At 44.8% G+C, this 23,898-nt stretch overlaps 1 protein-coding gene across 2 annotated transcripts; it reads right to left on the bottom strand.

Annotated features, from left to right (window-relative positions):
* Window positions 1-4,612: 4,612 nt before the first annotated feature.
* Window positions 4,613-23,718, bottom strand: PPP1R10 (protein phosphatase 1 regulatory subunit 10). 2 transcript variants are annotated; one of them, XM_045500629.1, is made up of 20 exons: window positions 23,592-23,718; window positions 22,847-23,369; window positions 16,527-16,644; window positions 15,754-15,840; window positions 15,464-15,599; window positions 13,939-13,990; window positions 11,354-11,431; window positions 11,042-11,215; window positions 10,719-10,824; window positions 10,494-10,606; window positions 9,250-9,350; window positions 8,843-8,990; window positions 8,607-8,765; window positions 8,259-8,505; window positions 8,011-8,074; window positions 7,716-7,910; window positions 7,495-7,570; window positions 7,127-7,240; window positions 6,167-6,967; window positions 4,613-5,869 (listed from the first exon to the last, which is right to left on the bottom strand). In XM_045500629.1, exons 3-20 carry the CDS (start codon window positions 16,631-16,633, stop codon window positions 5,760-5,762), a joined length of 2,868 nt encoding a protein of 955 aa, XP_045356585.1. In that variant the 5' UTR covers window positions 16,634-16,644; window positions 22,847-23,369; window positions 23,592-23,718; the 3' UTR covers window positions 4,613-5,759. The 2 variants fall into 2 exon arrangements, with proteins under 2 accessions (XP_045356585.1, XP_045356584.1); XM_045500628.1 differs by having other exon boundaries at window positions 16,527-23,369.
* Window positions 23,719-23,898: the final 180 nt, after the last annotated feature.

Genomic DNA, 23,898 nt, shown 5'->3' on the forward strand with positions numbered 1-23,898 from the left:
ACAAAGCGTAGCTGGTGTGGCCATTTTTCTTACTATTATATTGGAGAGGTAGATTTGGAAAGTAACCAGTGGCAGGTCGTTGGTGACTTTAGGTGGTGATGGGTGAGGTCGACTATAGAAGTATATGGAATGGAATCCATAACTTGTGGGTGAGGTAACTAAATGCTGAACTAGGGTAGGGGAGGCATGGGAAGGAAAGGACGGGAGAGATGTGTGGGAGTTGGGGAGAAACAAGAGAATGATCTGATGTATCCAGTTCCAGAGGGAATATGAGGAGCTGTTTGGTTAAGTCTGACAACTTGGATATCTATTTTGGGGAAACTGTTTTTTGACCAAGTGAATAAGTAATAGCCTGAGGTACAGATTTTGTAGTGAAGTGTAGTTTTGGTGTGGAAATAGTGTTGTTAGGGAACATCTCAAATTAGAAAGGAACTACTTCTCTTATGGAATTTGAGGGGAAAAAATCAGGGTCTTAAACCAAGCACCTGAGTAAGATGTTTTATGTAAAGTAATTTCCACAATTATGTGAAGTAAATCTGTCATAGAACAGTGGGAGCCAGGTTTCAAGTCTGCTTACTAAGAGTATGATGTTGGACAGGCTACTTAGCCTCTTGGTACTGGTTTTCTCATCTGTAAAAAGAAGATTGAAAGTGTGTACCTAGGGACACCTGGGTGGCTCAGTCTTAACCGACTGACTCTTGATTTTGGCTCAGGTCACCATCTCATGGTTTGTGAGATGGAGCCCCGCATCAGGCTCTGTGCTGACAGTACGGAACCTGCTTGGGTTCCTCTCTCTCCCTCTCTCACTACGCCCCTCCCCTGCTTGTGCACTCTCAAAATAAATGAATAAACTTAAAAAAAAAAAAGTATCTACCTTGTAGGATTATTAAGGGATTAGGCAATTATTTTCTGAAGTGTTTTAAATTTTTTTGTTAGATGTGTTTCACGTTACACTCTACACTTTTCAGTTCACTGGTCTAGATGAGATGATGTATAAAATATATAGGAATGTTATTTATAAAATGAAAAGCAAAATTTTGCGTTTCAAGTTTTTTATCAACTTCACTACAAGTACTTGATGCTTCAAAACAGCTTCCATACATGGACACAAATTGTACTTTTTCCTTCAATATACATACTTAGTAATGGAGTTATTAATAATGCACTTAAATGTGGGCAAAAAAATACAATGCAAAAAGAACAAAAAATATGGTTTATATGGTACAGTATGTATGGATAACCCAAAGCCTGGGAAGTGGAATTTTGTTAACAAATATTCTTACTCATAGACAACTTTTATTATCTATAAGTCATGCACTAATGTACATAATAACTACCATAGAAATGGTTTTGAAAAGCAGAGATTCTTCTGCATACCTTCCTAATGAAACAGCGGACACTGACCTGCCCACAACCATCCGCCCTCAACAGAGATGGTTGTTGCTGATATGATGGCTCTTGTTTAGCTGACTCCAGTGTCCTGGATATTTTCCCTCTTGTGTAAAATGTGGACAGGGTAACCAAAGCATGAGTCCTGGAAGAGCATGAGAGCCAGGATAGCACTGTGTTTTAGGAACACACAAAGAGGTTTTAGGAAATAGTGCCAGTACACTACAGTAAGAAACTACAATAAGAAAAGTGAAAACCAGGAATGAGCCTTGTGGCCATACAGCATGGGAGTATCCAAAGTTGCCATTGTGTGGCCAGTGCTAAATGCAACAACTGGGACACCGAACTGGCTGTTCTGGTTAATGATGTTCAAAGTGTCCCAGACCAGCAGCATGAGAATCGCTTGGGATTCTGTTAGTGCAAGGATAGGAACTCTGCTGCCTTTGGAGCTAGGATAGAAAGGGTAGGGGGTGGGCTTTAAATCCAGTGAATAAGAAAGACTTCTCAGGAATAACATTAAAGCCAAGGCCTGAAGGTGGTGAAGGAACTAGATGAGTGGAAAAGAAGAGCCCTCAGGGAAGAAACCATAGTGTTTCAGGGACCCTGGAGCCAGAAGAGCTTGACATAGACAAGATAGGCAGCTTGAAATAGAGCAGGGGCCAGACACTCAGAGCCTGTAAGCCTTGATGGTGAGTTGGGATACTGTTTGAGGAGCAATGGGAGGCCATTCTCACACAGTGGTGAGAATTTATTATTTTTAATGTGTATTTGTTTTTGAAAGAGTGGGAGGGACAGAGAGAGGGAGGACACCCAAGCAGGCTCTGCACTGTCCGCACAGAGCCCAATGTGGGGCTCCATCTCGTGAACCAGGAGATCATGACCTGAGCCAAAATCAAGAGTCCGACACAACCATTTGAGCTACCCAGGTGCCCGTGTTTTGATTTTTACAAAATTGTTCTGGCTGCTGGGTGAATAGTTGAGTGGGTAGAGGAGATGCTGAGAGAGGGTTAGATACTGCCTTGAAAACTGATACCCTTCTTCCTCTGGGAAAGGAAGATCACATAGGCTCAGATATTTTCAGGTGAAGAGGAAATGGTGCTCACACTGGATGGATCTCATTCAGGAGCTCGGGTGCCAATCAAGAGGAATTGCCAAGTAGCAGTAAGTGTTGGTGCCAAGATGGTAGGATTTTGTGTTTTTTGCAACATTGGGTTTACTGCCCAGGAGCAGGAATGGGGAAACTAGAACAATGATGATCCAGAATTGGAGATGGAACTGGTGTGCTTTGGGTGGGGTTGACAGAGAATGTCTAAAGTTGAAAGGGTATTTCAGGGGCAGGGGGAATGGAAGCAGAAAGGAAGAACAGACCAGCTGAAATGGAGAGAAGTGCCTGCAGGGGAATTGGTGAAGGCATGGAAATGGGTCGCTTTGGATTTCCATGGAGAATTTGAAAGAAAAATGGCTGAACTAAATTTTAAATTAACGTAGAAAAAACGTTGAGCTCTAAAAGTTCTTGTGGCTTGATGCCAGAGATAGGGAAGCACAAGCCAGAGAATGGCCCACTAGATTTTTCCACTTGAGCTGGTACTACATTTTTTTTTCAACGTTAAAAAATTTTTAAGTAATCTCTGCCCCCAACGTAGGGCTCCAGCACACACCCCTAAGCTCCAGAGTTGTACACTCCACTGACCAAGCCAGCCATGCACCCCTACTTCATTCATACTTTATTTTTTTTAAATCTTTTTTTTACCTCATTATTTTACCTCTTTTTAGGTGCTTTTCTCAGGTCCTAAGTACACAGAGCTTGTATACGCTGGGCACAACCCCTCTGAGGACTCCGTAAAGAGAAGATAAAATTAGCCCCATTGGCCTTGCTAAATGTAAATGACACCTGTGAAATTTAGGTTATGCCCTTGTGTGACCAATCCTGTGTTCTAGGGCAGTGTCTTTTCAGTGTTTTCCAGATCAGCATCAGCAACACGTGAGAACTTGTTAGAAATGCAAAATCTCCAGATCCATCCCAGAACTACTCAATTAGAAAATTTGCTGGACCCCATTCCTCATGTCTTTTAATAAGCCCCTCAGTTGATTCTGATGAACACTAAAAGGTCGAAAACTACTGTTCCTTTTTAAAAAAAATTTTTTTAAAGTAATCTCTGTGCCCAATGTGGGGCTCAAACAACCCCGAGATCAAGTTGCATGCTGTACTGAGCCAGCCAGGTGCCCCAAAACGAGCTTTCTCTGAAATCTCTTATGCCCAACATGGGGCTCAAACTCATGACCTAGAGATCCAGAGCCACATGCTCTACTGACTGAGCCAGCTAGGTACTCCTGAAGACCACTGTTCTTAAACCATGCCCCAATATCCCCACCTTCCTCCTCAAAATGCACTATAATTCTAATTTCCCATTTCAAAATTAGCAAAACTTCATATTTGTAGTAATCCTATGTTCTGATCTCTAAGACCTGTCTCCGCAAGAATCTTACTCCATCAACTAGGCCCTCAATACTTGCCCTTAAGAATCCTGCATCATCAGGACACCTTGGTGGCTCAGTTGGGTGTGCATCTGACTTTGACTCAGGTCATGATCTCATGAGCTATGAAGCTCGAGTTCAACCCCCACATCAGGCTCTCCACTCTTGGCACAGGGCCCACTTTGGATCCTCTGTCTCCCTCTCTCTCCTCAGCCCCTCCCCTGCTCATGCACTCTAAAAAATAAAAATTAAAAAAAAAAAATCCAGCATCATCTAGCAGCAGTCTTAGTACAGTGACCTCTATTTTGCAAAGCCACTTCTTGGGGGAAGAGGAGCGTACATTTTCTGCTTTTCTTCACTTTCTCCACTGGAACTGCTCTTAATAGGAGCCACCAGCTTTTCCTCCTTTCACCCACCCTCAAATTCCTTCCCTAAGCAACTCCACAGGCATGTTGAAGTGAATGTCCACCTACACCATCTGTAGCTCCAGCAATCTGTGAAAAGCTGTGTTCCCCTAGGTCCCAATGCTTACTCAAATAATGTTGACCCATGGGATTTACTCTGTACCTATGGGTGTTTTATGTTCAAAATATTCCTTAAGTGTTTCACTTAATACCAACACTGACCTCACAGAACAAATGTTAGCTCCTTAAGAACTGAAAACACATTCCACAAATGTTTGTCCTAATGTACCTAAAACAGCAGATAATGGCTGGGTTTTAAACAAAGAGCCCAAACACACTAAGGGTTAAATAAGCTGCTTCTCTTTCCACTGTTTATTATTAATGTACAAAATATACAAAACCAAAAGAAAAAAGAAAATCTCATCCCTCAAATCCATTGTGGCTCTAACCCAAGACCCTGCACAAAAGCCAACCAATCCACTGTTTTCACAGAAAACAACTGATGCCGAGACATGTGAAGGAGAGGGCTGGGGAAGGGCAAGTCAGCTTGTTGCACCCACCCAGGAAGGCACCTGGTGGGATTCAGAGGTGGCTGACAGGGCAAGGGAGCCAGAGGCCTCACACCAACAAGGTTCCTGGTGGGGGCAAAGAGTGCGCCAACTCCTGAAGGCAGTGCATGTAGTGTGACTGTCAGGCCCAGCGTGCTGGGCAAGTTGATGAAAAGCTGGTCTCACTGAAGTGTTTTACAAAGTTTCCAGAATGAGTTGTAGGCAAGGGTGGACCAACACCAGCAGCCTCACCTATACCAGCTAAAACTTCCACTGGATGCAGATGTGAATTGGCCATCACTGAACCTAACAGACCCATGATGCAGACTTGGGTGTTCACAGAAGGTTGCAAAGTCTTGAGAAAGGACTTAATGTAAAGCCTGTGTCAGGGCAGAAGTGGGGATGATATTTTCCAGAACTCAAATCCAGCCTAATTGAGCCCTCTCAGTGCAGTGGGATATATAATACCCCTTTTACCATCTCCCCATCCCCATGAGGAATAATGAACTTGGCTGGGATGATTTCATAAGTGCAGCTGATCCCATGTCAGTTCTGTGTGCATGTGGAGGACCCACAATAGGAGAGTAGAGGTGTTCTCCAGGATAACCAGCTTTAGGTTCTCAGGCATTAAGGGCAATACTGGAAAGGGATTTGGGGTTATAGGGCAAATCTCAAAAAATGAAGCCAACTGGGTCTTCTCTTCAGCAGTCCAGGGTACAGAATGTATCCAGTCTCTCCTCCCCAGACTGGAGGAAAATATGTACATCAATACGCACCAGTGATCGAAAACCCCCAGAAACCCAAGCAGGTGGGAACTGAGGGGGCCGGCTCCTCATCAGCTGGGGAAAGGGGAAAAGTGGGCCTCACAGAAGCCATAACAGGGTAGAAGGAGCAAGGCTGCAGTCCACAGGGGTGTGTGTGGGTGGGGCAGAGGAGGTGGTCCCTAGGGCAGGGGGGGCCCGTTGACACCCGGGTGGTAGAAGGCACAGTTGTTCTCATAGCGGCAGTTGCCCTTCATCATGAAATGTCGGCAAACAGGGCGGTTTGACATGTCTGTGGGAATGACAGTGGAATGGTTAGATAGAAAACGGCAGACAGAGGTCAATGCCACCCTCACCCCCACTTCTTCCCACCTCCACCCCCACCCCATCCACAGCATCCTGAAAACTTCTCTTTCAGGGAGACCTGGAATCTTATGGATTTGGGGGAAGGGCAAAGGGTAGGAACTGAATGCATGCTGAGAATGAGGTGATCTCATGTTTGGCCTAGCACACCTGGGGTACTAATGCTCCCCCAACAACTTGTATGGAACACCAAAACTCCAATATAGGGAGCAGGAACTATTCTCACCTCCTCCATGGCTGTGGCCTCCATCATGCCCTCGGTGGCCCCCTCCTCCATGGCCAGGGCCATCATGGCCACGGTGCTCATGAGGCGGTGGCCCTCGATGGTCATGGCCTCGGTGACCAGGGACATCATGAGGCCGGTGGCCATGGGGCCCTCCATGTCCAGGACCTTCATGGGGGCGATGTCCACTGCTTCCACCCATGCTCCCACCAGGGCCTTCATGGGGGCGATGTCCGCCACCAGCACCCATGCCTCCACCAGGGCCTTCATGGGGACGATGTCCACTGCCTCCGCCCATGCCACTGCCAGGGCCTTCATGGGGACGATGTCCACTGCCACTGCCCATGCCACCGCCAGGGCCTTCATGGGGACGATGTCCCCCACCTCCACCCATGCTACCACCAGGGCCTTCGTGGGGGCGATGCCCACCACCCATGACACTGCCAGGGCCTTCATGGGGACGATGGCCACTGCTGCTGCTCATGCCCCCACCAGGGCCTTCATGAGGACGATGCCCACCACCTCCAACCATGCCCCCACCAGGGCCCCCTCTTCCATTTGGGGGTCCTCCTCCAGAGCGACCTCCTCTGGCCCCTCGGAAGGGAGGAGGAGGAGGAGGTTCATTTCCTCCTCGGCCACCACGGCCTCTATGGTACGGTCCAGGACCTGGTCCTGGACCCCCCCGCATTGGGCCACCCCGCATGGGGTCACCCGGGCCATCCCAGAAGGGATCACCCCCTCGTGGAGGGGGTGGGGGACCCAAGAGACGTGGACCCACTGGCCCACCGGGGCCTCCGTGAGGACCTGTTAGGGGGAAAGAAGAAACAGTAACAGTTACCTGTTACACTCAGGGACAGCCTCTCCCAGCCTAAACTATCTCCTCCCACCTTTTGGTCAACCTACACTATTACCATACCAAAATCAAGCAGGTAAACCCATTCCAACCTCTCGTTTACCACCTACCTGGCATAGGTCCCCCAGGTCCAGGGGGGAAGTGCTGCATGGCCTTGGGGCCACCAGGGCCTCCTGGTGGGAAACCATTGGCTATTGGACCAGGGCCTAATAATCCATGTGGCACTATTAATTTAAAAAAAAAAAAAAAAAAAAAAGAGAACAGTCAGCAAGAGGATTCTAGAAGAGTGGCATGACTTCCTACTTAGGTACGCCCCTCTGGCCCTCTCAGACTAACTTGGCAGAGCAATGCTCTATCCAGTCTTCCCCTCCCCATCTAGCAGCAATACCCCTGGCTCACCACTGTCTGTGAACCCTACTCCCCACACCCCAAAGTAGTCTTTCTCCCCCCAGGCCCCAGAGCTGGCCCTGGTGATTACCCAGCATCTGCTTGATCTTGTCTGAATAGTCTGGTTGCTTTAGCAGTTCCTCTGAGGGATGACTATTTGGGCTACCCTGTGAGGAGGCAAGGTGAATAGAGAGCAAGGTTAACAACTGGCAGAGAAAAGAGAGGCAGATGAGGGGGTAAGTGAGACGAGTATTAGCGTAAAAAGACCAGCAGATTCCAGAGAAAGTGGAAATGAGGAAGGCGGACTCTTACCATGATGGAGGTGAGGATCTCTTGGACATTGATGCCCCCTCCTCCAGGACCCTGGGGGCTCTTTCCAGCACCCATGCTTCCCATGAGATTGGCCAGGACAGGAGGCAACTTGGAGCCACCTGCCCCATCAGGTGAGCCACCAGCTCCCCCGGGCTCCAGGGTCTCAATATATGGGGTCTCATCCATAGAACACTCCTGCAAGAACAGGAGAACAATTCCATTTGAAATGGAAATGAAATGTGAAAGACACATTAAAACCAATCACAGTCTCCATTGCCATATAGCATTCGCTCACCTCATCTAGGGGGATGAGCTTCGGGGGTACAGGATCATAGGGCTCAGGATCAGGCTCATGAGGACTATTAGGAATGTCACAGGTAATAAGGGAAAAAAAAGATAGTCAAATTATTTATTCAAGCTCTCACATTCCCTCCTAGCCTACACCCCCTTCTGAATTACCCCAGAGTGCATGTACCCCTTAGCAGTCCAAGCACTTAATATGGATATGGTTCATGCCTAGAGCGTAAACCCTGTTCTGCTCACCTTTCCTTGTTCAGGAAGAGCTCCTGAAGGATTCCTTTCTCCCTCTCAGCCTGGATGTATCGCTCCTGGCTATTGCTTCCAGGGGTGACAAGAGGTGAGGGTAGAACCAGGGGTCGCGGGCACACCCAGGGAACCTTCTCCTCCATATTGTCATGGCTCAGACGACGGGCCGTCTCAAATGCATGTCGGTCTGACAGTATCTCTCGTTTAGCTGCCTCACCAAAGTCCTTGATCTTATTCACATTTACTATTGGCAAGGAGAAAAAAACAAGAGCAAAAGTAAGTACAACCACGTCCTTTTTAAACTCTCTGTACCCACCTACTACACAGGAATCTACACACGCTAACCTCGTTCAGTTTCATCCAGTTCAAAATAGAAATATTCCCTCAGTTTGCCCTCCTCAGGCCATGTCACAGTCTTCCTCTTCCTGCCTTTCCGGGTCAGCTGGCTAGGATCTCCAGGACTCTCCACTGGCTTTGCATCCAGTGCTCCTGGCTCTAAAGAAGCTGTAAGCAAAAGAGGTTTTAGACGCAGGCCCTTTCTTTCAGAAAACCCCCAAATCTGAACCAATTTCTAGACTTACCTGTATCCATGAGCTCTGGGACTTCAACAGGGGGAACTGGGGTTCCTGGGCGGTCTGTGTCCATAGGCTCACAAGGAGGTGCTGGTTCTGGGGAAGAAGGCTTGGCTGTGCTTGGTTCTGTGCTCGTTTTCCCTTCAAACGGGCTTGGCTATAATGAAAGAAAAAGAAGTTAATGAGCTGATAAGAAAGCCAAAGTTAAGGTAAGGCAATTAGTCCGTGGTCCTAGACAGAATCTCCCATGAGTTCCTATAAAGGAAGACTTTGTCTCTCACATTGCCAACCTCCCACCCGCACCCCAGCCTACATCTTGTTGTCCTCCCTAACCACCCCTACCTGCTAAACCCTTCCCTTCCTTCTACTTTACTTTTGACATCCTGTCACTGACACCTACTGCCCAGGGCTCATACCTTGGCAGCTGTAGGTGACAACACCTTCTTCTTCTTCTTAATTTTGATGCCTGGAACAGGGGCTGAATTGAGCGCATCCAGAAAGCCCAGGCCTTCCATAGCTATAAAAGGAAAAAGCATAACATGGAACCATTAGACCTCTTTCACAATTCTATTCCTATACACAAATCTGGGCAGAAAATGGGCCAATGGAGACCCTGCTCCAACTTAGGACATCATAAGGGCTGCCTACATGACTCCGTCGTTTAAGAGTCCCACTTTGGCTCAGGTTCAGGCCCCACATTGGGCTCTGTGCTGACAGTGCAGAGCCTGCTTGGGATTCTCTTCCCCTTTCTCTCTGCCCCTTCCCCATGCATGCACTCTCTCTCTCAAAATAAACTTTCATGGAGTTGTTTTTTTTTAATGTTTATTTATTTTTGAGAAAGAGAGACAGAACGTGAGCAGGGGAGGGGCAGAGAGACAGGGAGACACAGAATCTGAAGCAGGCTCCAGACTCCGAGCTGTCAGCACAGAGCCTGACACGGGCCTCGAGCTCACGTGACCTGAGCCTCGATCATGACCTGAGTCAAAGTCAGATATTTAAATCAACTAAACCACCCAGGCGCCCCTCAAAATAAGCTTTTAAAAAATAATAGTAGTAATGAAAAAAAAAGAAAAGGATTAAAAAACAAAACAAAACAAAACAAACAAGAAAACTTAGGACATAATAAGTTCAAGGTGCCAGGAAGCATATGCTGGATTCATATAAGAAATGCTTGTTATTCTTACTAAAAAATTTTTTTATTTTTATAAAATTTATGAAAAATTTATTTAAAATTTTTATTTTTATCTTACGTAATCTCTATACCCAATGTAGGGCTCAAACTCATGACCTGAAGATCAAGAATTGCATGCTCCTCCAACTGAGCCAGCTGGGCACCCCTATTCTTTCTTTCTTTTAAAGGCAAACAATTTGTAGCTTTAAGTATGAATTAGAGCTCAGATAACTGAAGAAGCCAGCCCCCATTGACATGACAGAATATCCTGCAGCTGGGAGTGCTCCTAACCAGTCACATACCTCCCAATACCATCTCTAAAAGTACGCCTAAGTAATCCTATGAAAGGGGAGCTCCAGAAGTGCAAAAATTAAGACACACACACACTTAAGACATGAAGAAATCAATCCCCTACCTACCCCCCAACAATCATTCCCATGAAAAGAGTTTGTTCCCAATTCCAAGTATATTCCTTCACTTTAGACTCACGCTGTGGTGGGATGATCTTCACTTTGATCTCTTTGGTGGCATTTGGTGTGGTGTTCAGTGGCTTGTATTTCTTCTCTGCAGGAGGGGCAGCATCTCCTGGAGCAACTGTGGTGCTGTCAGAAGAAGAATGGTCAACAACATCTCTGATTCACCCTGACTTGCCCCTTCTTTCTCCCTCGTGTCCACAGACATAACCCACGCAGAAACCCAGGATGTAGTCCATACCTCTGACGCTTGAGGGGGATGGGTTTAAGGTTGTACTTGTCAGAAACCACCACTGCACTGGCATTCTTCTTCACAGGCACCAAAGATGGGGTCTCCAGCTCTAGCCCTGGCAGAAGGAAAAAACATGATATTGGGGTTGAACTCACCCCCATTCTCTTAACTCTTCTTCCCTGGTCCAACCCCAAATCTTCATCCAGCCCAAGCTTCACCCACTAGTCTTCCCTCTTCCATGTGTGTGCCGTTTCATAAATCGGCTATTCCACCACAAGACCCTAGGTATGCATCCGCCCACAGACTGTCCCAAGACTGGTCAACAGCCCTACCAGTGGAACGGAACTTGGCATGACTGGGTGCTGTGGTTCGGAGAGACTTGGGCTTCTCCTTCTTCTTCTCTGGGGCCTCCTCAGCGCGGGTCTCAGCCTTCACCTCAGTCAAGGGTCGCTCAGGAGGGGTGGTTCGACTCTTCCCCTCTTCTTTACGTTTTTTTTTATCTTTCTCTGTTGTTAAAAAACAAAGCAGAAAAGGATTTTACTTAAAGAGAAAGACTCTCAGAGATGAAGCAGGCTAATGGTACTGAAAGCTATGTCCCAGTGGGAAAGAAATAAATACAAGGGATAAAAGACTAAGGAGCTTACCAGCAGGCTGGGTACTGCTCTGGGAGCGGATGACAGCCATCCAGTCACTGACAAGGACTGAAGCCAATTTCCGGAGCTCTGCAGGTGAGAGTAAGGAGAAATGCCTAAGTAATTAAAAATATTACTCTTCCAATAACAGAAAACAGAGATGTTTAAAGATATACTGTGAAAACCTGTGTAACAAAAAAAGTAACTCAGAGTTTTAAGAAAAACATGGGATAGGCTGAAAAACCAAACTCTTCGGGGCGCCTGGGTGGCGCAGTCGGTTGAGCGTCCGACTTCAGCCAGGTCACGATCTCGCGGTCCGGGAGTTCGAGCCCCGCGTCAGGCTCTGGGCTGATGGCTCAGAGCCTGGAGCCTGTTTCCGATTCTGTGTCTCCCTCTCTCTCTGCCCCTCCCCCGTTCATGCTCTCTCTCTGTCCCAAAAATAAATAAACGTTGAAAAAAAAAAATTTAAAAAAAAAAAAAACAAAAAAAAAAAACCAAACTCTTCAAAATGGAAAGATGAATCATATAGCAGTCTTCTATTCCAATTCAACACTGGGAGGGGAGGCGGGGCGGAGGTGGGGAAGAGGGAGAATGAACATCAATTACACATAGAATACATTATAAAAACTACATCAGTTATTTTATGTATACTTCATGTGGTTGTTATATTCCAAAGATTTTTAAACCTCCTTCACAAAGTGAGAAAGAGAAAGCTAGAAAACCAGAACGAAGCCAGTGCCAATGCTCTTCCCCTAACCAGTATTAGTTTGTGTTGTGCCTAAAGACAAAGTTCAAAGGAGGCAGATTTAGATCCATCTTTTTTTTTTTTTTTTTTTTTTTTTTTTTTAAGTTTGAGAGAGAGCAAGCATGAGCAAGGGAGGGGCAGAAAGGAGAGAGAGAATATGAGAATACCAAACAAGCTCCATGCTGCCAGCACAGAGCTGGACTTGGGACTGGAACCCAGGAACTGTGAGATCATGACTTGAGCCGAAACCAAGAGTCTGACCCAGGTGGCTCAGCTGGTTAAGCATCCAACTCTTGGTTTCAGCTCAGGTCATGATCTCACAGTTCGTGAGATCAGGCCCCTTATCAGGCTCCATGCTCAGAACACTGAGCCTGCTTGGCATTCTTTCTCTTCCTCTCTCTCTGCCCCTCCCCCCCTCAAGAATAAAAAAACTTTAAAAAATCCTTTACAGCTCTTGGTTTTTGTACTTGGCAAATAACGTATCTATGGCACCCCTCCTCTTACCAACACTTTCACTTACAGACTCACTTAATAATGAGATTGTTTAAAACATTAAAACCTAACTTTTCAAATATTCACAAAACCAGCAATTTCTATACTTAAGGCAACATGAACCCCAAGGCATCCCCAATGCAGGGATATTATAAACCTTTTTGGACCAAATGCAATTATGGTCTACTGAAACTTTACAGTCTATAAGGAATATATAAATTACAGTATCCAAAGAAATTATACAAGAATTACATCTATATTCAAAAGTGGCAGCATACAATTGAGCCAACTGGAAAACAGGGAACAATATACCCGACAATGAAGAAACAAGAGATGGGCAATGATTTAAAAGGATCTTTTGTAATGTATTTTTACATTACAAATTATTATTAAAGATACTTGTGATGTCACAAATCAGAAGTGTTCAGTATTTAAAGGGCTTAAAAACCAAGAATTAATACAGCTAAAAGAATAGAAAGCTAGAAAAGGTCTTTCACTGAAACAATTCTGTGAGTTAAACCCTTTATCTTTGTACATTTTCTGTGTTTTCCTCTATAGCTAAAGGAACTTCAGATAGGTCTACATGCTCCTTCCACACCCAAACCACCAAAGCCTCTTTTCAAAAGGACCTAGCACACCATTCCCTTCAGCCAAAAGAGCAAGCCTGTATTCTGATCAGGGGATTAGCTCTGCTAGAATACTGCTGACTTGTGGGATACTGGTGTCTTGTGCTCGTGGTTTGTACCCTGGGTATAACCCCCCCTTTTTTTTTCCACTAAAGAAAAGGCTGTAACTTTCTGGAGCCAGGCTCTGTCTTCAAGCCAGAACTGTATGGCCCTTGCCAAGGAGTCCACAACGCTTTGTCTTAGAAAAGGAAAGACTCTGTTGCCACCAAAGCTATAATCTATCTACTCCAGCAGTAAGGATTCTGTCTGTGCCCTAAAGGAAGGTGTTTACTGGTAGAAATAGTGTATCTGTTGTTAAGAAAATACACACTGAAAGTCTCAGAATATGCTTTATATTTAGAAAAACAGAGTGATGATGACACTCTCTAGGATGATGCTATTCTCCCCAAAGAATTTTAAGTGTATACCTTTTACACCAAGAGATATTAAGAATCAGCTTCTAAAGTGCGGTGTCTTGTTTTACATTCAACAGTAGAGAAATGGACAAATCCCATTCAGAGTTGAGAACAGGAAAAGAGGACAGGTTAGAGAAGCTCAATTTTTAAAAGAAAGAGAAAAGCAAGGTGAGGTAGCAAGGAGTGACAGGACAGTTCAAGGATGGAAGTGAGACATGGCATTAACTAAGTAGAAGTAATGAGGAAGGGCTGTGACAGAAAGTAAGGACTGGCCCCTACCTTCATCCTCACTTGACTTGCTCAGTTGCTTCACCAGTTTGGCCGTGTTGTTCTATGAGAGATGGGGAGAAAAGTTAAGTGCCAGGAGGAAAATAAGTCCTCTCAGAGTTAACAACTGCACAAACTCACCCACAGTTTCTTTTATTCTTTTTTAGATTTTATTTTATTTTTTTTAATTTTTTTAATGTTTTATTTATTTTTGAGACAGAGAGAGACACAGCATGAACGGGGTAGGGGCAGAGAGAGAGGGAGACACAGAATCGGAAGCAGGCTCCAGGCTCTGAGCCATCAGCCCAGAGCCCGACGCGGGGCTCGAACTCGCAGACCGCGAGATCGTGACCTGAGCTGAAGTCGGACGCTTAACCGACTGAGCCACCCAGGCGCCCCTAGATTTTATTTTTAAGTATTTTTAAGTATTGGGTATTTTTAAATACCCAATGTGGGTGGGGCTTGGGCTTGAACCTGTAACTCCAAGATCAAGAGTGACACACTCTTCCGACTGAGCGAGACAGGTGCTCCAGCCACAATTTCTTTTTTTTCCTTAAGTTTATTTATTTTGAAACAGACAGACAGCATGAATCGGGGAGGGGCAGAGAGACAGAGGACAGAGAGAGAATCCCAAGCATGCTTGCTGTTGCGGGGCTTGAACCCATGAAGGCGTGAAATCATGACCTGAGCTGAAACCAAGAGTAAGAGGCTTAACAGTCAGCACAAAGCCCGATGTGGGGCTTGAACTCACCAACTGTGAGATCATGACCTGAGCTGAAACCATGAGTTAGACACTTTAACTGACTGAGCCGCCCAGGTACCCCTTTGTAGACATATTCATACTTAACCCTGAAAACAACCAACAACAGGGGTGCCTGGGCGGCTCAGTTGGTTAAGCAACCGATTCTTGGTTTCGGCTCAGTTCATGATCTTGTGGATTCAGGAGTTCAAGCCCCACACTGGGCTCTGCCCTAGCAGCACGGAGACTGCTTGGGATTCTCTATCCCCCTCTCTCTGTTCCTTCCCCACTTGCACTATCTCTCTCTCAAATAAATAAAACCTAAAAAAAAAACGTGGCACGTCACTTAAAAAAAACAAAACCCCAGTAATGGATGAGAAAACTAAGGCTCAAATATATGAAGTGCCCCAACCACACATCTATTAAATTTAGTTTTCTGATACTAAATTCCTATTTTTTCTTTTCCAATTTTTTTTTTTTTTTAACATTTATTTATTTTTGACAGAGCATGAGCAGGGGAGGGGTAGAGAGAGAGGGAGACAGAATCCAAAGCAGGCTCCAGGCTCTGAGCTGTCAGCACAGAGCCTGACGCGGGGCTTGAACCCACGAACCTTGAGATCATGACCTGAGTTGAAGTCGGACACTTAACTGAGTCACCCAGGTACCCCAAATTCCTATTTTTTTCTACCACTCTCCTTCTCAGGCTCAAGACTGCAACGCCATCAGTGCCACTGTGGATATTTTATCTGTTAGGCTAATGCAAAAAGGAAGCACTAGGGTTGTAAAGACTTAAGGTACCTGCTTGAGGTGGTCCACAGTGAGTGGTAGGTGCTGCAGGGTCAGCAGAATTTGCTGCAAGAGGGGAATGTTGTTGGTTGTCTTTGAATAGGTCAGCCAATTGTTAAGAAGCTTGTAGCCACCAACATCAATAAACCTGTAGGCAGGTAGGAGAATCTGTAATGACCTTCCTAGGTTTTGGAGTGCCACATCCCACACTCTTACTCCCCCATCAATAATCTAGAAACCCAGGCCTCACCTCCCCCACTTTCTAACATCTTCCCATCTCAGCCGCCCAGCTCCCCACTTACTTGACCAATATTTCTGGTGACTGGGTCTGCAGGAGAATGTTCAAGTAAGTGCATCGACTCACCATCTTTCGTGCTTCCTTCATAAGACTGTAGGAGGGAAATTAAGGTTAGACATGGAGCAGCTAGAATGCCTCTTCTTTCAGCAAAAGCATCTCTAACTGTGGAAGTGCGTTAATAATCCTAATGACTTGGGACTTTGCTACAGGGTAGGAGGGTCACACAAGCCTCTTGGAGGATGATATGGATCCAGAGTGAAATGGAAACCTATGAGAGGATGGAAGACAATTCAGGAGACACTGAAGTCTCTGATCCAGGGAGGTGAGCATCACTGCTTCTAACACAGGACACACGTGATTCTGCTTCCTGGTCAAGAAACCTAGCACTAACAGCCATCCGTTCATAGTCTGTTCAGGACTGGTTTAGTTCTTTCCCTTCCACTGGGGAACTGGAAGGTTCCTGAGGGAAAAGAACACTTTGGGTAGAAGGAATGTGACCTAAAACAGAACCAAAAATTCTGCTCCCCTGCTCCCTTCCTTCCAAAGTGTGACTCCCTCAAGACTGTGGATATCCAAATATTCAAATTCCATTATGGCCAGGAACCAAGGGATCACCTTTTCCTATCGCTTACTCTAAAATTACTGGATTCCAATCATATTCCCACTGACTCTCCCTTTCCCCTCCAAGAACACTCATTCCTGTCTGCCTTACTTAAGGTTATATTACAACATACAATATCTTCTACTCACAATGAATCCAAAGATAGGCAGACTCACCTGAAGATCTTGGAAATGCCATCCACACTCTTGACTTCCCCATCTCGGTTAAGGAAGCTATCCAGGCCCTTGAGAAGCTCTTTGGGATCTATGGGACCCGAACCCATGATCGAGGTTTCTAAGACAAGGACAAAGCAAACCCACAGAATAAGTGGGTGGCAAGGACAGTCCCACTATGCCCTCTAATAACTTCCACTTCTATATGTGACAAAATTCTGTGACTAATTATTCAATCTATATTCAACTACTCTCACCATTTTCTAGATATGAAAAAATCAACACAGACCATCACACCACTGAGAAAAAAAGCCCTGGCAAGTTAAGCATGGTACTAATACAGGACTGAATGGGAAGACAATGGACTGGGCAGTACACCTTTCTCTCTTCCTCCCAGTTACATCCTTTCTAGATAGCTAACTTCACTAAATTGTATTACAGCTAAAAAACAAGTGCCTTAACAAAACACTCAACATTCCAAGGCATTTTTGCTTAGTTTGTTCCTGTTTCTACTTAGCAGCTGATAAATTTGTCCTGAAAAAAACCTGTAGTTTGATAAGAACTGGGCAAATCTTGGACAGGGCTAAATGTCTTCTAAGATTAGTCGGTTCCTTTTTATCTTAGTCTTATTTAGCCATAATCACCTCAAGTGGTAGGATGAGCTCTGCTTGCATCAGGAGAAAATCAGCTAAAATGGCAGGTGATATAAAACTTGACAACACAACCTTTCCCTCAAGAGAGTTGAGGGGAGCTCCCAGAAATGGAGACAAATGGACATAAAAGATATCAAGCTGGCACTCCTCAGTCTTGAATAGAACTGTCATTCATTAACCAAATACTGTACATGTTTTTATTGTTTTAAAGTCAAGAGAAAGACTGCTTTGTGATTTCAAAAGCAAAGACACAAATCTGAGCACTACTCCTCTCCAAAATCACACCACCATCCAAGATCTTCAAGAAAGGCCTGAAATTAGAAACCACAGAGGCAAAAAGAATGGAGTAGAGCTAGAAGCTGGAAAAATGCCATTAAATTCTTAAGTAGCTACTTTAGATCAGGTTAGAAAAGGAGCTCATTAAAAGCTAAACTCTGTTATGGGATGAAATGTGAAGCAATTTCTAGGCCAGAACCCAAGATAATCTTGAATCAATGTGGCTCTGATTGGGATTTTTATCCACAATACCTCTAAATATCAACTTCTGAGAACCAAAAAAGAAAGCCACCTCAGTAATACTTGCATTTGGAATATAAGGTTAACATTGGGTAGAAAGGAGGCAAGAACAACTTCTTGCCTCCTGCTTCTAGCACAGATAACAGACAGAATCTAGGTAGAAGGGTGGGAAAATCAGTGTTTTACAACGATGACTGAACTTTGTGCAGGAAAGAGAACAAGTTTCTTATAAAATAACATAAAGTCATTCTATATGTTCTCAGACAAATCAAAAAGCATAACAATCTCAACCTTTTAGTCCTCTCAACAAAAAGGCCAACAAATTTCTAAATAAGATAGGTCCTAACAACCTAAGGAAGAAGCAGCAGAAGCAGGGAAGAGGCTGGTTCTTGAGATCATAACCTGTGGGCTGAATAGAGAGGAGATAAGGTAAGAAATTCCGAGAGGTGAGCAACTCTGGGTTAACTGTGCTGTTGTTGTTGCTGCCCTGGAACCTCCACAAAGACAGGTAGAACCTGAGGTCAGAGAAAAAAACACTGAAGTAGAATACTGGATAAGATTAGAAGCCCATGAGCCAAATCCACTGAAATGTGATGATTCTTAGAGGCAGACATGGAGATAAAGGCATTTTTTCCCATGTAGTAAGACACCATATAAAGTGATCCATAGACACTACTATACCAAGAGATACACAGACACAATGGGATATATAAACCGACTTCCCATTTGTTGGGGACTAAAAAAGCAATGAGTGAATCCAAAGTAATACATATCATCAACCAAAATATACACAATTTGACAAAAGCCTTCAATTAAGTAACACTTTAAACCAGTGCTACCTACCCCCCCCCCCACACCCCTTCCAGCCAAATACAGCTGATCCCAATGATTCAAACCAAGAGTAGGCTATACATCGCCTTGGAGAACTACCTTTGGCATATCCAAGTCCGAGCTAAATCAACAGGACTGCTCCCCCTACTTCCTTCAGAAACAAAAAAAGTGTCACCTGAGCTCAAATGTTCCTTCACTTAAGAGGGTGAGAGAGAAAAGAATAACCATCCCCAGGAAAGAGATCAATGAGTGCAAAGCTAAATTCTGTCCAGTGCCTTCTGCTGGAAATGGGAACCAGGGACAACTTTTTCATTCCCATTCATAAAAAGCAAGAATAATCAGGGGAAGCTAGAAGACAAAGCAGATATAGTAAATATTAGGTTTCCACCATTGTTATTCCTGTTTATAATTTGGAAGTATAATTAACAAAAACTAAGTTTTGTCTCCTAAGTGCCAATTGTGAGAATATGTAAATGGGTTTTCTCATGGTTTTCCTATAGGCAAATTAGTTTTCACTAAAATTAAGGACTCCAAATGTCTTACAACCAAATTTCCTTACTTCAAAGTCAGTACATTCTGAAAGAAGCTACAAGGCACTCAAGTGGAAAGAAATGAAGAGCCTAAATTCCTGGCACAGGCCTACAGTGGAAAAGGCAAAGGAGTTGAACAGGGAAGGAGGGACAATAACTAAGTGTCAACATTACCTAGCCATATCTGGAGCTTGGAATGAATGCTTGAGGAAGCTTTCTGGAACCAAAAATAATCTAGGGCATGACATGTTAATTTCCTCCAAGATAGAACATACAGAATAAGAGGCGGGGAGAGGGAAATAACCCCAGCCTTATCTCCACCTTCTCCTAAGTTGTGCATTCCTTCTTATGGAGGATATTTGCAAGCAGAGATGAGCACTACTGACACAAGGCACTGGGAAGTTTTCTACCTTTCTTACCAGAAACTTAAAAAGTCCTTAAGTGACACCAACTCCTGCCTCTGAAATGAGTTTTCCTTGAGGGTTACTCAGTTAACAAGGTGAAAAATATCTAGCTTGGCGAAAATTATTCCATACCCATCACCAAGAAAAAAGAACTTAATTGGTTCAGGACAAAAACCCTATGCAAATCAGAGCCCTTCTAAAGACAATCACAACACTCATAACAAGGAAGGAGTCTGAGTTTACCTTGACTTAGAGAAGTCTTAGCACTTCTGGAAATGAAAATGTTTTGTACCTGACCTCTTACACTCCCCCCACCCTTCCTTTCCTTGGTGTTTGAGGTATTTCCTAATAGGACTCAGTGAACTGAATTAGGTCTCTTGGGTGATGTACAAGGTCTTACCTCTCCTAAGCATAAGCCCCTACCCCTTAAACTTCTTTTGAAAACCTGATACAGTGATCTCCCGGAAACCTTATTTGCCTTTCAGTAAGGATGTAAAATCACCCCCCACCTGCCAGCAAAGTATCCCAGAAAATAACTCTGGCCACAAACTACAAGGATCAGGTTCTCCAAGGTTCTCTGGATGGATGTGGTTTCCCTATTTCCCATGTTAAGGAAGATCTTCTTTATTAATCCCCTGTTCACTAGAGATCAGGAACCCCAATGGGTAGAATGTTCAGCTCCCAAGGAAGGTATGCTGCAGAGGCACATGGCAAACTGCTTAAAAGATAAAAAACTTGTGGTCAATAGACATGTGGAAGAGTCCCTCCCACCCAATCCAGAAGTTTAAGCACTAATTGGAGAATCAGTACCCAACAGAAAATTAGCCCTGAAGTCTCACCAAGTCACCACAGGACAGCTGTTCAAAAGGGCTTTCCAATTTTGCCTAGAAACTCCACGCTTCAAGGCAGGACTTTAAAAAATGAAAAGTATATGGAGAGTTGGACAAAGATTTGACTGAAAAAGTTGGAGGAAGATAGATAAGGAACAGGATACCCAATACCACCCTCAGATAGGGCATGGCTTTGAACATGCACCAACTGCTAAAGCACTGCACAAGTTGAAAAATGAAGACATTATTTTCCCATTAATGTTTTTAAGGAATTTCTTTCTAAAGGGAAGGAAAAAGAAATTCAAAAAGGGTGGCTCTTTGGAAAAAAGAAATGAAGGTTGTGAAATGTAATACCAGAAAGGTTTTGCTTACCAGACACCGTAGCTTGCATCCCCCTGCCTTGAGTTTACAACTGCCGCTTCCTTTCCTATTCACTTCTCATCCTAGTACCAATGTACAGGAGCTAAGCAACTGGAGAACGTGACACAGCACTGAACACAAAGAGTTTATCCCCAAACCCAGAGGTGGGATAAGGGAATAAGGGTGATTTAAAAGTCCTCAGGTACCCACCCTCCCCCGTCTCATTATACAAAGCGACCAAATGCAGGACCAAGGACTGGTTCCTGGACAGAAAGGGCACATTTCAGTATTAGGCCCCACTTGTCTATCCAAGTCACTTCCACAAGTTCTCCTTTCCCCAGTATCCCCCACACCACGCCACACCTACATACATACATGCACACAGCTCACACACACACACACACACACACACACACACACACACACACACACCACCAGAAGGCTCCCAGTCTTAAAGTATAGTTGGTTTGACTGGTTTTCCACCCCTGGCAACTGAAGCGGGGAAAATTTCCAAGCTGTTGTGATGAGTGAAGGAAGATGAAAATAAAAGCAACAGGCTTTGATTGTTAAATATAAAAACTAGAGCTGCCCAGGAGATGGACAACTTCAAGACCTAATCCCTATCTAATCCCTATAAGCTCTTCCCTCTTAAGAATATAAAAGATACTCTAAAGAAAATACAGAAAATGTCTTTTCCTGTCTAGCAGCAGCGTGCACAGGGAGTCCAGAAAGCATCTGCTCAGGGGTGGAGTTTCAAGAGGGTGGAGAGGAAGAAAGCTGATTACATCACCTTTCCATGCTGCTCCTCCCCCTTGACCAAGTTTCTAGGGCGGCCCTAAGCTCTGGATGGCAAAAGGGGGAGAAAAAACAACAAAGAAGCAGGGACGACGCCATTTTGTAATGGAGAAGAGGAAAACTTAAAAAAGCTATCCCGGCTCTGCCGGCAGCTAGTTACATTAGAAAACAACCCTTCTCAGTAAAATACCCCAAACCAGCCACCCACCCTGAATGGTCTTTAACCTAATTTGAGTAAAAGAGTTGTGAAAATAAAACCAATTAAAATATTTAAAAGAACATTTTTCTGTGGGGAAGAATTGAATTTGCAATTGAGGTTCAACCTGCTACCATCGACCACCCCCATCCTCCCTATAAAGGGAAAGGGGGAGGACTTGGACCCCTCTCAACAAATAGGGTTGAGGTGGGAGGACAGGAGAAAAATGGGCCAAGACACAACCTGCAACACCGCTTTGAAGACAAAAGGACAAGGAAAGTCGCCATATTGAAGCAGGGAAGAAAAAAATTCCTTTTAACGACACAAATCTTTTAGAAAGCTAGCATTCAATTGCACTAAATGGCTTTTAAAATTATACTCCTGAATTCCACATTTCCCAACCTTTCCACCCCCTATTAGACTGTATTCCCACCCACCAAAACGTATCAAGTTAAAATGTTAATCACTTTTTTCCTCTTAAATAACCTGCGCAAACTGCAACAATTAAAAACATTACCTCCCCATTAGCTTGTATGTACTGGCACTAAGATTATATTTTTGTACTGAATTAAGTGTCTTGCAATCTTTATTCCTAGATTGCCACCTATTTTAACCACACAAATATATCCCAAGCAAATTACATTAAAATTGAGAGGATTTAACAATCATTTAAAGTCATAGCCAGCTATTATTTCTCTGCCCATCTCCTTACCCTGCAATCTTTATGTACAGATTGCTTATTAATCTGGCAAATTGAAAGGCGCCCTGCTTGTCTCACACACAAAGAAGTGGGACTTCTGGGCCACAAGATCCACCATCTTTTGTATGTGAGCTCATTAACCCTTTTGAAGACTGCTAACAAGAGGAAGTTAACCATTCCTCCTTATAAAAAGCAAACACTTATGGCTTTGGCAGTCTGGAAATTGGCTGGATTACCAAGGGTTAACCATCAAAATCCTCACTTGCTGGCCCTCCCTCCACCCTTTCCTTGCCTGCAGCAGGGCAGGAAGGTAGGTGGCAGGGGAGAGAGAACAAGACTGTTTAGACCAAAGGCCCTTTTTTAATGGAGATTAAGTGACCGGCTCGGTCCTTCTCCAGTTCTCTATTTTGTTCTATTGTCTCATTTCTTCCTCTCATTATTTTTGGTTTCACAACGGGAAACGTTGATTTCTTGTTGCAAGGCTGGTTTTGGAAAATTCGACACTTACTATCCAATTTTTTTGCGACGTCAGCACCTCGGGCTCAGGGGGGGAGGGGGCTCAAATTTTGGAGAAAAAAAATAAAACAACCAACCAAGACCCAAAACTCAATTATTTGGGGGGCCTCATTGGATCAAAAAGTCTCTTAAAAAAACGAAGGCCAACTCAGTATTCATTTTCCCCCCACCCAACTCCATTTAGGGAGGGGGGATCGTAGAAAAAAAGTTCTGAGTGGATTCAAAAAAGTAAACGCTGGATGAGTGAATTTGGGTGGGTTTGGGAAGGGTGGGTGGTTGATTATTTTTGAAGTTATGTGGTGACGGTCCTTCGGCCACAGATTGCAAGTCCCATGCAGCGTGGGCTGGTGGGGTGGGCAAGATAGGTGGGAAGGGGCAGAAGACACAAGTGGTTGGGCTGGTGGCTGCGGTTTTCCCTTTCCCCCCTCTCTCAGGATCCTTTCAAGGGCTTAGATGTTGCTGCGGCTTGTTTTTTTCCTCGTGGCCGGCCTGTCTTTCTCCGAGAAAATTCAAACCTAGGATAAAAGGAACACAAGGGAGAAAGATGTAATCAATACGGGCTGCTTTCAACACCCAAAGTACCATATCTGTTGTCTCCAATCACATCCAGGTCCCATCCCGAACACAGCCGCCTTTTATAAGCCATGATCCTCCACAGAACCCATCCCTAACCCCCTCCTCAGTCCGACGAAATCAACAAAACTTAACCCTCCAACCAACAAAACACCCAAACTTACCTCTAAACGAACCCCAGAATGGCGGCTGCCTGCTCGGGCGGAGTCTTTTATACCCGGACGCCGCCCAACGCGCCCAAACATGCTAGTGAAACGCCCTTGTCGCGAGACATTGTGCGCGAGGCATGAATTCATTGGCCAACCCGAAAGACAACTCGCTAGCTGATTGGCTATCCTTCCTTCACCTTCGCTCAGCCCCTTCCTCCCCCGGGACCTTCTTCCGCCTCCTTCCTGGCCCCCCCCGGCAAGCGCGTGACCGCAGAGCCTAGCACCTCCCTTTCCTCTGCTTCCACCACTTCCGTCCTCCTGA

The sequence above is a fragment of the Leopardus geoffroyi genome, chromosome B2, assembly GCF_018350155.1.
Source record: "Leopardus geoffroyi isolate Oge1 chromosome B2, O.geoffroyi_Oge1_pat1.0, whole genome shotgun sequence".
In the NCBI taxonomy this organism is placed as follows: Eukaryota; Metazoa; Chordata; class Mammalia; order Carnivora; family Felidae; genus Leopardus; species Leopardus geoffroyi.

What these genes read in the sequence shown, in the direction of transcription:
- PPP1R10 (XM_045500629.1), bottom strand. Translation starts at nt 16,633, where the DNA reads ATGGGTTCGGGTCCCATAGATCCCAAAGAGCTTCTCAAGGGCCTGGAT. An exon ending in TCACCAGAAATATTGGTCAA is followed by an intron (nt 15,600 to 15,753) that starts GTAAGTGGGGAG and finishes ACCTGCCTACAG; the next exon opens with GTTTATTGATGTTGGTGGCT. An exon ending in CAAGATCAAGCAGATGCTGG is followed by an intron (nt 7,241 to 7,494) that starts GTAATCACCAGG and finishes TTAAATTAATAG; the next exon opens with TGCCACATGGATTATTAGGC.